Below are 13,663 nucleotides of genomic sequence, written 5' to 3' on the forward strand. Positions count from 1 at the left end.
GATAAAACCCAAGAGCCTAGGAACAGGGTGGAGGCATGAAAGTGGAATTTCAGATTTGAGCTAGATGAGATGGATATTCATGACAATAACTACACAGCAGCTCTTTCACACCTAGCAAAGCAAAATGTGTGGCCTATTATGCCAGAGCTTTCCCACAGAACCCTGTTCTGTTTCATTGGCTGCTATATCGCACTGGCAGGGAAACTTAACAGCATAATCAGGCCATCATATACATTCTGTATTACTATCAATGAGATGCAGGTCTAAGCATGCTAACTGCAAGAGATCAGGGTTTTATTTTTCAAAAAAAAAGGCATGTGTGCGTTCATATGAGCAATCTAACCAGAATTAAACATCTCAAGTCCCACGGGTTTGCAGCAGGAAAATTAAGCAAGTATTTCAATCCTGAAATCAACAGATCTTGAAAATGCCTCCTTGTATAGCTGGATAATGCTTGAGAATATATGGTTTAGTTGTGTGTTTTTTTTTAAAAAAAAAGTTCTTGCAGTTCTGCAGAGAGAATTATAACCATTGACTAAACAGCTTCAAAGAAGTAAGTTCTCACTGTATTGCTAGCCTGTTCTGAACTATGCTGAGTTTCATGCTAGCCTTCAAAAAGAAAAAAAAGGGCCAAAGCAACCAGCAGGTAGGTAGACTCAAGTGATGGCAGATCTCGTAAAAGGCATGGGCTCTATTTTCTCCTTTGTACAAAGATCTGGTCTGGCTTGAGGAGATCTCTTCCACTGCAGGTGCCTGCCCTGCCCTTATAGCTGCTATAATAAAAGAGAAGCCCCAAATCTCTGTTGTACAGGTTGCTATGGATCATGGGTGGGACTTGAACAAGCTCTGCATCACCACTGTAGTGGCCAACCAGATAGACCTTAACAACACAAGATGAACTGCTTCAAGCTAAGCCAAGCCTCCACTTTCAAGCCCACATTTGGGCAAGACAGAGAAGGGGACAATTGCAGAAGTATTGTGGAAATTTTCCCACATATTGTGCAAACAGTGAGCAGCTTTCTACACTGGTCCCCATGACTATAGTTTGAAGGTGTCTGAGGTCCTTCAGAGCTTGCTGCAACAGTATGAACCCTATCCAGACTGGATAAGATAGGGTTTCAATGAGGGCAGGACGAGATACTAGCTCATCCTGGCTCAGTTAAAGGGGGTTATGGGGACCTGGGAGGAGGAAGATCGCTGATGGCCCCGGATGAACCACTAAAGGTCAGAAGAGATGACCCAATTTCGAAAGGAGATGGGGGAGGGCTTCATCCTTGTCAGTTATACATTAGGACAGAAATGCAGCACATCAAGACAAAATTCATTCTGGTCTTTTTAAAAATGGGAGAGGCTCCCCAAGCAGGAAGGCTGATCCGCTGAAATTAATTTAGCAAGCACCTTGTTCTCCTCACCTCCTTAAAGTGGCTCAGGTTCTTGTTTATAAGGCTTCTTGTGTGTTAGCAACCCAAATCACCTTGCTGTGTTTCATCCTCTCCCCACCTACCAAGGTAATTAAACTAGGGTAGGAGATGGAGGCAGGGAGAGCGAGACTTAAGGGTGGGCAGGCAGGTTTGGACCAGAGAAAAGAGAGACTTAAAGGATGACACAAGGTGGTCGGCTCTTGGTGATCTTCTCGAGGGGCTCCCCGTTGCCAGCCTTGCGGATGGCTTCAATGAGCTGCAAGAAGAGAAGGGAGAAAACCGGAAGTGTGAATTCTTCATAAGCAGCTAAAGGATCTGAATATCTGAAAAGCTGGCGATTTCAAAATAAGTGCCAGCTGTTCCGCAGTACATAACCATAGAGTCATAAACACCCATACACACACTCCTCCTTCCTTCCCCATAAGCTCATCTCTAGAAATTGAAGTTAGTTTTTGCAACTAATGCTGTACACTTTAGCAGCTGACCAATCAACTATGGGTTGTTTCCAACTAAATTTTACTCAGAGTAGACTCAAAGAAATTAATGGACCCAAGTAATCTATTTATTTAAATGGTGACGCCTAGAATTAAGAGCATGCTAGTTTTCTTTTTCAAGGCTATTTTGCTTTTAGGGGATCATTTTTAAAAAATCAAATATTAAAGCTGTCTTCATTTTCTAAAAAAAACGAAGTTAGAAAAGCTTATTTTTATTAAGCTGTGACTTATTTCAAAGAGGCACCAATACAGAACTTTTGGCAGCACACAAAGCTATTTAAGCTTAATGAGCTGTCTGCCTTTTAAGATTTTGAAACGCCACTTATAATACTCCACAACTGTGACAGATCTTTGGACCAAGGGAGCCTGATTAAGAGCGCAGCTGTCTTTTAACAAAAACAAGCATCTTCAAGATGTAACGGATCTTCTAGATGTTAGGAGAAGCTGCCACTATTTGGATTAGGATGGAGAAATGCAACTTGCCTGCATTTTGGAGTACAAAGAACTCCATGCACAATACAATACATTTGGGGAAAGGGTAACTGGCAGCATATTGGACACTAGGCAATCCCACGGTGTCAGCGTTTGAAACTCCCATTGTTCTAGGTGTGTTTTGAGACAGGGAATCTCATTAACGCAAGCAGTTTCTGAGCTCTGGGCGCAGTATGCACCTAAGATTTCACATCAAAACTGCCATTGCTGGAACGAAAGGACCTTTTTCTGCCTCATCATTTCCAGCCACTTTGAGGACTGGAGAAGGAACCCTCATAAGACTATTAGGGGGGCGGGCAGGGGAAGTACGGCTTTGTTTTTTGCAGTCTTCAGATGAGGACTAGACCATGTGAAAAATGAATATAAGAGTTTAGCTGCAGTTCATTCAATTTCAGCTTTGTATTCTTGTTATAAAAAAGCGTGCCTAGACATTCCGTTGCTGTGCCCATAACAAAGGTTTAAGGTGCCATTTAGCTCCCAGCTTTCATATTTCAGTTTCTAACGCTGCACGGTGAAGCTGTTACCATAGTGGCTGAAGCATCCTCCCCAAACTATGGTCTTGGAACTGCTGCAGGGGGTGGGAGGGACTTACATCTTTCTCATAAGGGAATCCTCCATTTTCAAGTTTGGAGAAGATCAGCTGCCCATTTATTTCTATTTCAAATGCACCTGTAAGGGGGGCAAAAAAAAAAAAAAAAAAAAAGAGAGAGAGAGACAATATAGCACAAGGAGAAACTTAGCTCCAGCTTTACACCAACTGCTCACCACCATTTCACTGCCCAGATATCGGGCAATAAATCAAGATGACAAAATATCACAAAGGAAAAAGCAAACCCACAGAAGCCATGTGGCTTGAAGAGCAAGAAGGTCCAAGATGGCAGGGGCGAAACTAGCCTCTTTTTCACCCAGGTCAAAGACCCAGTTTGGAAAAGCAAAACAAAACCACGTGTATTTGCACAGACATACATACGCACACAGAGGCTGGGAGCTTCGATGGCACCCCTCTGGAGGCTTAACCTGGGGCAGAAACCCAGCTAGCCCACCCCACCCAGCTACACCTCTGCTAGATGGCACACTAGGAAGTGAGCCCAAGCCACATGAGAAAATAGAAGGCGCATCATCTCCTGTCATTTGGGCTGCGTACACACTACGCCTTCAAGGCACATTTGAAGCACCATTCCGCCCATCAAATAATTCTGGGCACTGTAGTTTGTTAAGGGTTGCTGGGAATTTTAACTCTAAACTACAGTGCCCAGAATTCTTTTAAGAGTGGAAACGTGCTTCAAATGTGCTTTAAAGGTATAGCGTTTACACTGCCTTATTCTCTCTTTCTGGTTACAAAACTCCCAACTCCCAGGGGAGGCCATAGGCTAGGAAGCTTCAGACTGTGTTCCTGAGATGCCTGGGGTTCTGCAATGAGAAGATTAGCAATGGTTGACAAAGGGATCTAAAATACTGCTGGTGCCCATTGCAACTGAGCTTCCTTTGCTAATGTGCAGCCACGGGGGGGGGGGGGGGAGGTTGATTGTATTCTAGGGCACAGATCTTCAACTGGTGGGTCAAGAAACAGATCCCGTCAGATCTCTATGGCTGCCTCCACAACTGGAACCCAGTGATGCTAACAGAACCAACCCATTTCTAGAGCATTATTGAGCATGCTGATGAGGCTAATATCCCACACAATCACAGGAATTCTGAATGATGTGTTCACCCTCATCCCACTATGAATGGGGTCCTTGCTCACTGCTGCTACTGTCAGCATGGAAAGTTCCACAGACACCATACCTGTCCCCCCAAGCCGCGATTCGATCTCCACGTCAGGAAATTCCTCTTTTACTGCATTTTCCAGCTCTAGGTAGGCAGACTCAAAGCCACAAGGTTTGCTAGGAAGAGAAATTTGGTTAGGGTGTCAAATGGAAGCTGAAGATGGCAACGACGAACGGAGAGGAGGACTTGTGAATGGAGTGGGGGAGGGAGAAAATATTTGCTATTTGTATGTGACTGCTTTTGTTTAAAGGCAACGCTGAAGTGGAACACCTGTTCAGATGTGACTGGCCTTTGAAAAAGGCAGAAACTTGCACAAAGAGCTTGATCCAGGTCCCCATTCTGCAGGACCCCTGGATGTGTGCCTTTGTAACAGAGCAGTGCTGAATGAAGTACAGCGGTGGAGTCTGATCTGAAGTTTCAGGGCTTCTTCCTTCTTCCCAACAACTCCAGAAAATCCCAAGGCAGTAAACCCAAACCAAGAGGGCAGGCTACCTGTTGCTTGTCTTGAGGGTTCTGCCACTGGCTTCCCTGTCACCCCATCCTCAGTCTACACATCATTGGAAGCACCAAGCACTGGGCTAAGAATTTCTACTGGTTTACATGAGTCATCCTACTCTTGCTAGCTTAGTCCACTCTGTCTGCCCCGTCCCAGGCTCCACACATTGATCTGCAAGTGAGACTAGACCAAGTGCAGCCAGAACCCAGCCATTCTAGCTTTGTCCCCCAACTTTCCTTCTGGTGGCCAAGTTATGCAAAGGCAACATTGATGCTTAGGGCAATGAAGGTGACATGCAGTGCCAACCCTGGGCTGTTTGTAAGCAGGAAGACAGGCAAGTAGCAAGTGAACAAAGGGCTGGCTGAGGTTGGTGGGGCTGTACTCCTGTTCCCCATAATGGACCAGCCCTCCCTGACTTAAGGCTCCCTTTGGTTTTTCCTAGAACTGGTCTGGGAGGAGAAAGCCTTCTCTGCGGCTCTCGGAAACGCCGTAAGCAGAGGGGGCAGCCTCAAGTTTGCCAGGAAGTTCACCTTGACTAATGGCAGCCTGTTGATAGCTCCGCCAGGAGAGCATAAGACTCTTAATCTCATGGTTGCATGTTGGAGCCCCATATTGTGCAAAAAGACTCCTTCATGGCTGGGCCTAGATGACCCTCGTGGTCCCTTCCAATTCTATGATTTTTATTTTTTGAAAGGGGTGGGTGACACATAAAGGTGTAACACTCGCTCTGGAAGCTCCTCGGGGCAGGCCCTTGTCCTTCTGGTTGCGAGGAGTCCTTCAACCGTGGCTCCCCAGGAGTTGCTGGCAGGGCCGGATTTTGGTTTGATGAGGCCCTAAGCTACTGAATGGGGCCTTTATATGTCCAGCTGTCCTTTGTCAACAACAAATCGTCACTTTTTTGTGTTGAATATATGCTATATGGTAATTTATGGACCTAAAAGGTTTCTAAAGCCATTTGCGCGTAACAAAATATGTATTTTATCAAAGTAATTGTTGAACGGAAATACATTAAAAATAGTTTTTTTCCTTTAATTTTTTCGGGGCCCCCTACGAAAGTGGAGCCCTAAGTTATAAACTTGTTTAGCTTGTACGTAAATCCGGCACTGCTGGACTTCAGCGCCCGTCCCGTCCCCCGCTGCCACCATCTAACACTGCGAAGCGCAAAGAAAAGAGTGCAACGCGGGAGGGGCGTGGCTAAATCGAAGCTGGGCGGGGCCAAGCAGTCAACCGCGGAGTCTTTCAAAGAGGGAGGGCGTGGCCAGGAGCGCGCGAAGGGCGGGGCCCGGGGCGGAAAGTGGGCGGGGCCACGCACTCCCGAGCCTCCTTCCTCTCTCACCAGTATTCCACCACGATCCGAACTCCTGCTCCGGTGGCTGCCGGGGCCTCCGCAGCTGGCTCGCCGGACCCGCTCATCGCGCCGCCGCCCAGGGAGCCAGCAGGCCCAGTCAGTCCCTCCCGAGCCGCAGCGTCGAGAACGTGAGGCGCGCTTCCGTCGGTGCAGCGTCACGTGCGTGGGGCGGGGTTGAGAGGCCGGGTGAGACGGCGCTTCCGGGTTCCCGCCTCTCAGCGGGAGGTCGGGTTGTGACGCCATCGGGCGCGCCGGCGTTCCTCGCGTCACGCGGAGGGGGCGGTTACCAAGGCCTTGTTCTCGCGCTCTCTTCCGCCGCCCGTGAAGAGAGCGCCGAGCGTTTTGGTGCCCCCTGGTGGCTCTTCACGGGAAGTGCAGGCTCCGCGCAGGCTGCTTTGCCTCGCCTTCCTCAGGCAGCTACCATGGGTCTGACCCTTTCACTTTGTAGGGTTTGGGCTCCGCCCCTCCCTCACAGACCACTCTTCCTACCCCACCCCCACAAAGGAGTTCAGGCAGGTGCTCCTGCACCGTGAAGGGTTGTGCAAAAGAAGAATTCAACAGGTGTAGCTTGCAAGAAGAGCTGCACCTGACGAAATGCCTTCTGCCACGCCCTGTGTGGAATCTGGTCCCTTTAGGCAGGTTCCCTCCTATCCTTGGGGGATGGACAAGTGAGCACCAGCTTCTTATCAACCCCATCTCTCCAATCACAGGAACACATCTGGGACTCTAATGCTTGACATCTGATTCCCCTCCTCACTCCAGCTCAGAGTCCTGCCATATCTCCCCAGAAGTCCCAAGTACACACATTTTTTTCTGGCACTTATAGGGCACACACACGTACACCGACATCATCTCCTCTAGGACAGACACCTCAGACATTGGCTGGTGTTGACATACTTTAAGACCTATCAATGTTTCTCAAACTTGGTTCCCCAGCTGTTGTTGGATTGCAACTCCCATCATCTCTGACCACTGGTCCTGCTAGCTAAGGATGATGGGAATTGCAGTCCAACAACAGTCGAAGACCCAAGTTTAAGAAACACTGATAGGTCCTAGGTGGACACATTCCTATGCACCCTTACTAGGGAGTAATTCCAGTTGAACTCACTGGGCTTACTTTTGAATAGTAATTGCATAATAAAACCTCAAACCTTGGCATAAGCTCTGTTAAACCGTTGTCCGTGCTTAAAGCATGCAATAGTGTCACCCCATATGAGTAATGCAAAACACATGCAAGTGAATGTATGAATGAAACACGATCTTTAAATTCACAGATATACAACCATTTGAGATGTTATGTGCAGCAAGTTCCATGGTAGACCAACACTAGACATGTCAGGAGAGCGGTAAGTAAACCAGTATTAAAAATTATTACATGTAAACATAATCATGGAGACTTCTCTCCCCCCCCCCCATAAATCAGATTCTTAGATGTTACAGATCATAACACAATGGTGCTTTTAACCCAAAATCAACACAATAACATCTTATCTCTTTCCAGTAATTTCCAGTTCCCCCAGAATTGTTCAGGCTTCCCCTTCTTTGTCTTTGGTGCAGACCCTCAGTCACCATTCTGCATCCCAACACAACTCACATCCCTAGATGATGAGTTTCTATGACATTTTTAAGCTAGGATACAAGCCTTGGTACCAAAGCTGCATTATCCAAAGCTTTATTCATTTCTCCTTGTACTACTGTGGCATGAGGCAGTTTTCAGAAACACACAAATGCACCTGTAAACCTTTAACACTATTATTTATTTTCCTGAGCTTTTTCACTGTTCGCCTTCTCCCTCCAGACTGTCCGGTTTTTCCTCTTTCCCTCTAACTGTTTATTGTCAGAGGATAGCAATCCTCTTCCGCAAGTATCAAGCCAGGGCAGAAGAAGGGATGCAGCATCTCTTGAAAGTCACCTGTGATCGTGCAGATTTCCACCATGTTCTCTGCACTGTAAAACCCAATCTTGCCATTTTCATAGTCTAGGAGCACTCCAACCTTTGAGGGGCTGTGGCTGGGAGCAAGACTCACTGGGGTTGAGCTCAAGGCGTAGAAACGGTTTCCAGGCGTTTTCCTGAGGATCCAGTATCCATTTTCAGGAGCGAGGTTCTCCACTGCCTTGCGGTTGACGCGGCAGCTGGCTACCCCAAGGACCCAGTTGGTTTTTTGCCCAACGCTCACTTCCCAGTAATGCTTACCTGACTGGAAGCCCTGTGAGCAGAGGACATAGAGGCAGGGCTGAAAACGCCATAGGCTCTTTGGAACTGCCTGGCAGCGAGGGCTCAGCTTGACCGATTTTAAGTCTGCAGAAACAATCAGGTGAGGATGGGCGCTGCTGTCATCAAGGGTGAGGTCCTCTAGTGCACAATGTGCCGCTCTCTTCAGCATCTGCCTGCAAATGGAATACTTTAGGGGTGGGCTACACAGCACATCTGGTCCACAGAACCTCATCTCCTTGCTGTACCTGGCCATCTGCATCCGTAGCTGCTTCAGTCGTAACTCGGTCATGCGCATGCCGTGTCTGCTGGTGTTGTCGGCCACACTGAGGTTGTCCGCCAGTTTCAGAGCAGAGGATGCTGCCTCAGACACATCCATCAGCTTGTTCTCCAGAAAGCGCAGGTGTTTCTCTTCATCTCGGTCTATTTTAGCCATAAGAGACGACTCCTCGTCATAGAGGAAGTCATGCAGCTCCTTGAATCCCATTGTCACTTTCTCTCGGAAGGAATGCAGAGCTTTCAGAGTAACTTGGATCTTCTCTGTGTAGCCACTGCAGAGTTTTTCTGCTTCCTCATGCAGGCCCAGGGCATTCTGAGCCACCTCTTCCGCTTCCTTTCTGCTGTCGGCACCTGCTGTTGGCGATTCCATTATGGAGGCTTGTGGTTCTTTTTAGCTTCAGGAAAGCTGTTGGAAACAGTGGCGTTAATATAATCAGAAGGATTGTATTAGCTCCTTCTCTAAAGCCAGAAGACCGGCCACTTTTTTGAGGTTGATTCTGACACTTATCTTCTGGCCTTTTATAATCAGCTGAGGAATAAATAGGTTTCCTTTTCCCAGGGTTAATGTCCACACCCAGGTGACGCTTTAGGAGTTTCGTTTTCTTCTTCTTGCCCCTCCCTGTAGAAAAGCTTCTTTACATTCTCAAGCTACATGTTGCTCATTTCAACTGCATATTTTCCTCCACTTGTTTTTGTATTTTAAAATGTCTCAGGCTTCTGAGCAGAGAAAACTGGGCAGATGAAACAATATACATAATCAAAATACAACTTCCCTCTTTTGTCCTTTTCTGCCTCAAAAATCACTCCCTTCTTTATCACACAGCCTGAAGAGGGTGGTTTGCAGCTGGAAAAGGCACAGGAAGGGAAGGGTTAAACAACCTCCTGCCACCTGCCCTCCTTCTCCAGGCAGTGTTGGTTTAACAACATTAGCGGCATGGAGGAGAGAACACAGAACTCCACTGAACGCTTACAAAAAGGGTTGTGATGGTTTACAGGGGAAGGAGAGGGATGTAGGTGGAGCCCAGGCTGTTTGCAAACAGTTGCGGGAAAACATTTGCAAACCTTCCTGCTGCAGAATTTCTGTAGGCATGCAAAAACCTGTAAGATGCAGTGCAAGATGTTTTTCTTCCATCTAAAACGAAAGATGAAACACGGATAAGCAGGAAAACGATGTTTGAAGCACCTGCTCATCATTATATGGCAAACCCAACCCTCTACAGGGGGACTTTTTGGAATTCCCTTCCCCTGGAAACTTGTATTGCTTCCACATTACAAGCTTTCCAGCAATCTGTAATGACTGTTTTCTTTTATTTGACCTTTGATTATTATTTTTTGGCTTTCCTGCTCTGTTGTTGTGATTTTGTAATTCAGTGTTGGTTTTCTACTCTTCTACGCTAGAGAAACGTATAGCTTTGTTCACTACACTTTTGCTTTGCAAACTGCTTGGAGCTGCCTTACAAATTACATTAAAACAGGCAGATGAATCCAAACTCCCCCGTCTACTACGCCAGACGGGGTTTGTATGGGGGCAGAGATGTCCCTTGGTTTCAGCCCTGTCTGTTTCCACTGGTCTCTGCTGTTGACAGGCAAGCCCTGCCATCAAGGAGCGTCCCAATATGCTCTCCAAAATGGCAGGTGGAAGCTACCTCCAGCGCTGCTGCTGGTAGTTAAGGGAAACCCCAAAGATGAGGCTTTTCAGGGGCAGGGCTGGCATAGATTCCACTGGACGCCACGCAGACCTTCCTCCCATCATGTGATGGTAAATGAGCCTGATCCAGACCATTTCACCACTGGGAGCAGATACAGAGAAGGGGCCAGTCTCCCTCCTTCCCACACCACACCTTCTCCAGGTTGGTGTGAGTGCTGGGCCAGGACTGTGGATGCAACAGGGACTGCTCTGCCCTGTCAAGTCCCACCACTGCCAGCCAGGAGTTGGGATTGCAGCCTAGGTTCCTCTGAGTTCATTAGATTTTACTTCCTTGGGGGAATATGCAACCTTTGTTCTCCTGTTTTCCCACAGGACGGATGCATATGGGCAGATCTGTTTTACCTAGTGCTGGTGCGAATGTGGGCAACCTGGGCTGACTGTTATAGGAAAATCCTTGGGCTCACTTGGATTACCAAACAAAGACACCAGCCAGGAACATAGGAGCAAAACAGAAGCCAGTAGGCCTGGTCTTTATTCAAACGACTGTTGCAACAGTACTTCCACCACATGAGAGAAGCAGGAAGAAGCCCAGAACAAAGGATGGCTCCCACTTTTATCAGTTTTGCAAAGATACTCACAACACCCCTAAAATTACACCATGCATACATTACAAATACATCACATGTTGGGAGGGTCTGGGGACAGAAACCTGAGCGTCAGGGCTTGCCCCCTGCCCCGCTTCCCTTGACCACCACCATACACCCATCAAGTGATATAAAAGAGATATTTACATGTCCCTGTTTCCCAGCCAAGTTAATCACAGCCTTTTGTCTTGATTTCGGTTTGCTATTGTTTCTGGAACGGCTACCTGTCTGGCACTCAGGTATCAGGATGCCAGAGATTATCACTCAGGCAGAGGAGCTGCTGAGTGCATGGGCTCACACTTTAGGGATTATGGCTGCCCTCCACTCATGTCTCAAGCTCCCCCCTCGGTAGCCATTTCCTTCCCAAACTGAACAACATTGGAAATTGTGTGGTGTCATGTGTTATGTGGTGTGTGTGTGTGTGTGAACAAAGGGGGGGGTGCACACTGCATGCTGGAGGGGCAACCCTCCCCTCCAATCATTATAAAAATTCCTGTAACACTGACTGAAAACCCTAGCTGTGGGCAGAAGTGAGGGTGGAAAGCCTCGTAAACTCATGGAAGCCATTTTGGATTCCCAGATCAAAGCTTTTGTTTGTCCCACGTTAAGTCTTGTATTCCCCTTCTCTCCCACCTTTACTTTTTTTTAAAAGAAGTCACCGCTGCACCTAATTAAAAGGAATAGGTTCTACTCCTGCATCACTCAAATCTTAAATCAGTTTGGCTCAGTCTAATTATGGCAAAGTCATCAATCACAGCTACCATATTGTGCCTCGAGACTGGAGACTTGTCGCGTGTTCCTTCAGACAGAATAGTTTCCTTCCCTCTTTGGCTGCCCCAACCCCTCCTCCTGCTGCCCCAAAGGCCGAGAGCGAAATGCAGCCAGTCTTTTCTTTTTTTGCAAGAACCATAATAAAAAAAAAGCACCTCCCCGGATATAGCTGGCATGTTCCCCTTGTTAAAAGTTTATCCGCTGAGGCCTGGTTTGGGAGAGATTTTGTTAACTCTCCCTGTGCCAAGGCAAACGTGGCTCACTGGAGAAGAATGAATGTGCGGCTAAGTGGCCTCGGGTTGCCTGAGCAGCTGGGTCTTTCTTCAAAAGCTGATAAAAAGTCCTGGTTGGCAAGGAAGTCCTCTCTCTCTCTCTCTCTCTCTCTCCCCCCCCCCCAGTCTTCTAGCCTGTAGTCCGTGCTCGGCCTGACTTGGCCCTGCCAGCCTCAATCTCGAGGCAGACAGAAATAGCTTGGCACCATGTGGCTTTTGAGTCACTCAGCATCTCTGGACGGCATCTGCTCCTTAAGGATACCCAGGCAGATTCTGCCCCGCAGGGCGCGCAGCCGACGTCGCCTTCTTCTCCAGACGGGTCCTCCAGGCCGAGCGTGTGGCACGGGGACCAGGGAGCACGAAAACAGAAGTGGGTGTGTTTAAGAAAGCCGGAGGAAGGGGCTGCTACAGAACGAGCCGTGCCGCCGGATGGGTCCCCTGTTAGTCGTCGCTATTCCGAACATCCAGTCCTGTCATCTTAGCCGAGTGTGAAGCATATGGGAGGACCAAGCGGGGAGGTGGAATCGGGGGGGGGGGCGTGGAAAGAGCCCCTTCTGCGCAGTCGCTTCGGAGTAAGGTGGAGAGCAGTCGTGGAGTCCCCGGGCCAGCCAGTGGGGTGGCTCAGTTAAAAGAGGATGACCTGGAGGCTCTCGCTTGTGGACCGCAGTATGCAGGAGACCCGGGGCTTGTGCTGGAGGAGAGCTGTGGGGGTCGTCTTCTGCTGCACCTGCCTGCGGAAGCGTGGCTCCCCAGGCAAGGGGCTCGCCTGCCCCCGTCAGAAGAGAAGTCGCAGCTTTGCTCCCTGCTACAAGGTAATCCCCGAACTTTGGGAACTGGTGGCTGCTGTCTTAAAGAGGGTGAAAAACCAGGTTCCCTTTACTCTAGAAGCCAACCCAGATGATCTGAAGGGGCTGCCTGTAATTTCCCTGGGGTGAAGCAAAAAGTTTTTGTATTATCTCCTTTCCAGGACAGAACTTGTTCCTTTTCTTAGGCAGTGGGTAATTCTTAAATAGAGGGATGTTGGGACTCAATAGGGCTCCCTAAGCTGAGCTGTGTGCTGGACTGTGGCTGCTGAGAAGTGATGGAACAGCACTCTGCACATGCACAGCGACAGTCTCTTTATTCCAGGCTTGAACTTCAACACTCAAAATGCAAAGCTAAGTCAAACTAAGACTAACCAGAGTGTTAATAATGAATGTGCAGAAAATGACTTGTCTGGAGCACACAGATGGTTCCCTTTTCTGCTAACGGATCCTGAGAGCATGAAGCTGCACTTTTGAGGTGAACGTCAGCTGTGAATTTGCATGTTGTCATACCTCTGATAATGTGAGTGGTTGCACATACGCAAGTTTGTTTAGAACGGGGGGGGGGGGGGGTGTGTGTCACAATTCAGCCAAAGGACACAGCTTTGTATGCAGGAGGTCCAAGATTTAATCATTGGCGTCTTCCTTGAAAAATATGTTGCGTAACCGTGCTGGGAAAGACCTGTTCCTCAAGGCCTTGAGCAGGTGATGCTAGTTGGTGGGGCTGGCGCTGGGCTGAATGGACTAGTGGTCTGCTGCCTATAAGGCAGATTCATACTTTTGCATCTGTGTGGGGAAGTGTGCCAGTGTGGGAGCTGCTATATGTCCGGGTGGAATTCAACGGAATGCCACAGCGAACATTTTGTCTGTGCAGGCATTGTAGCTTGCCAGATGAAACAATCCCCTCTCCCCTCACTGTTCTGGGGGGTTCTCCTGACACTCCCACCCCAAGCCAGTTTTGGGAGTGGGGGCAAGCCCCCTTTCACAAGTGGAAATCCTAGTGCAGTGGATGCAGA

The 13,663-nt window shown here is 48.3% G+C and overlaps 3 protein-coding genes across 5 annotated transcripts in view; 1 reads left to right on the forward strand and 2 right to left on the reverse strand.

Annotated features, from left to right (window-relative positions):
* Positions 1-305: 305 nt before the first annotated feature.
* On the reverse strand, positions 306-6,141 carry MIEN1 (migration and invasion enhancer 1). Its single transcript, XM_081837071.1, has 4 exons — positions 6,007-6,141; positions 4,193-4,290; positions 3,000-3,076; positions 306-1,677 (listed from the first exon to the last, which is right to left on the reverse strand). Exons 1-4 carry the CDS (start codon positions 6,081-6,083, stop codon positions 1,594-1,596), a joined length of 336 nt encoding a protein of 111 aa, XP_081693197.1. The 5' UTR covers positions 6,084-6,141; the 3' UTR covers positions 306-1,593.
* Positions 6,020-13,663, forward strand: part of GRB7 (growth factor receptor bound protein 7) — an 83,923-nt gene continuing 76,279 nt past the window's right edge. The window contains exons 1-2 of one of the 3 annotated variants that reach the window (XM_081837002.1): positions 6,020-6,146; positions 7,293-7,364. Coding sequence is in view for 1 of the 3 variants with exons in the window: in XM_081836999.1 (XP_081693125.1) it covers positions 12,480-12,656 (177 nt within the window). In the remaining 2 variants the exon portion in view is untranslated. Of the gene's footprint in view, positions 6,147-6,413; positions 6,432-7,292; positions 7,365-11,984; positions 12,657-13,663 lie in introns of those variants that run through there. The other 2 variants (XM_081837001.1, XM_081836999.1) reach the window with 2 other exon arrangements.
* On the reverse strand, positions 7,842-8,879 carry LOC309327048 (zinc-binding protein A33-like; the record flags this gene model as incomplete). The annotated part of the gene is made up of 1 exon (XM_081836084.1): positions 7,842-8,879. One exon carries the CDS (start codon positions 8,877-8,879, stop codon positions 7,842-7,844), a length of 1,038 nt encoding a protein of 345 aa, XP_081692210.1.

This window comes from Podarcis erhardii (genome assembly GCF_964252035.2).
Source record: "Podarcis erhardii genome assembly, chromosome: 13".
NCBI lineage: Eukaryota > Metazoa > Chordata > Lepidosauria > Squamata > Lacertidae > Podarcis > Podarcis erhardii.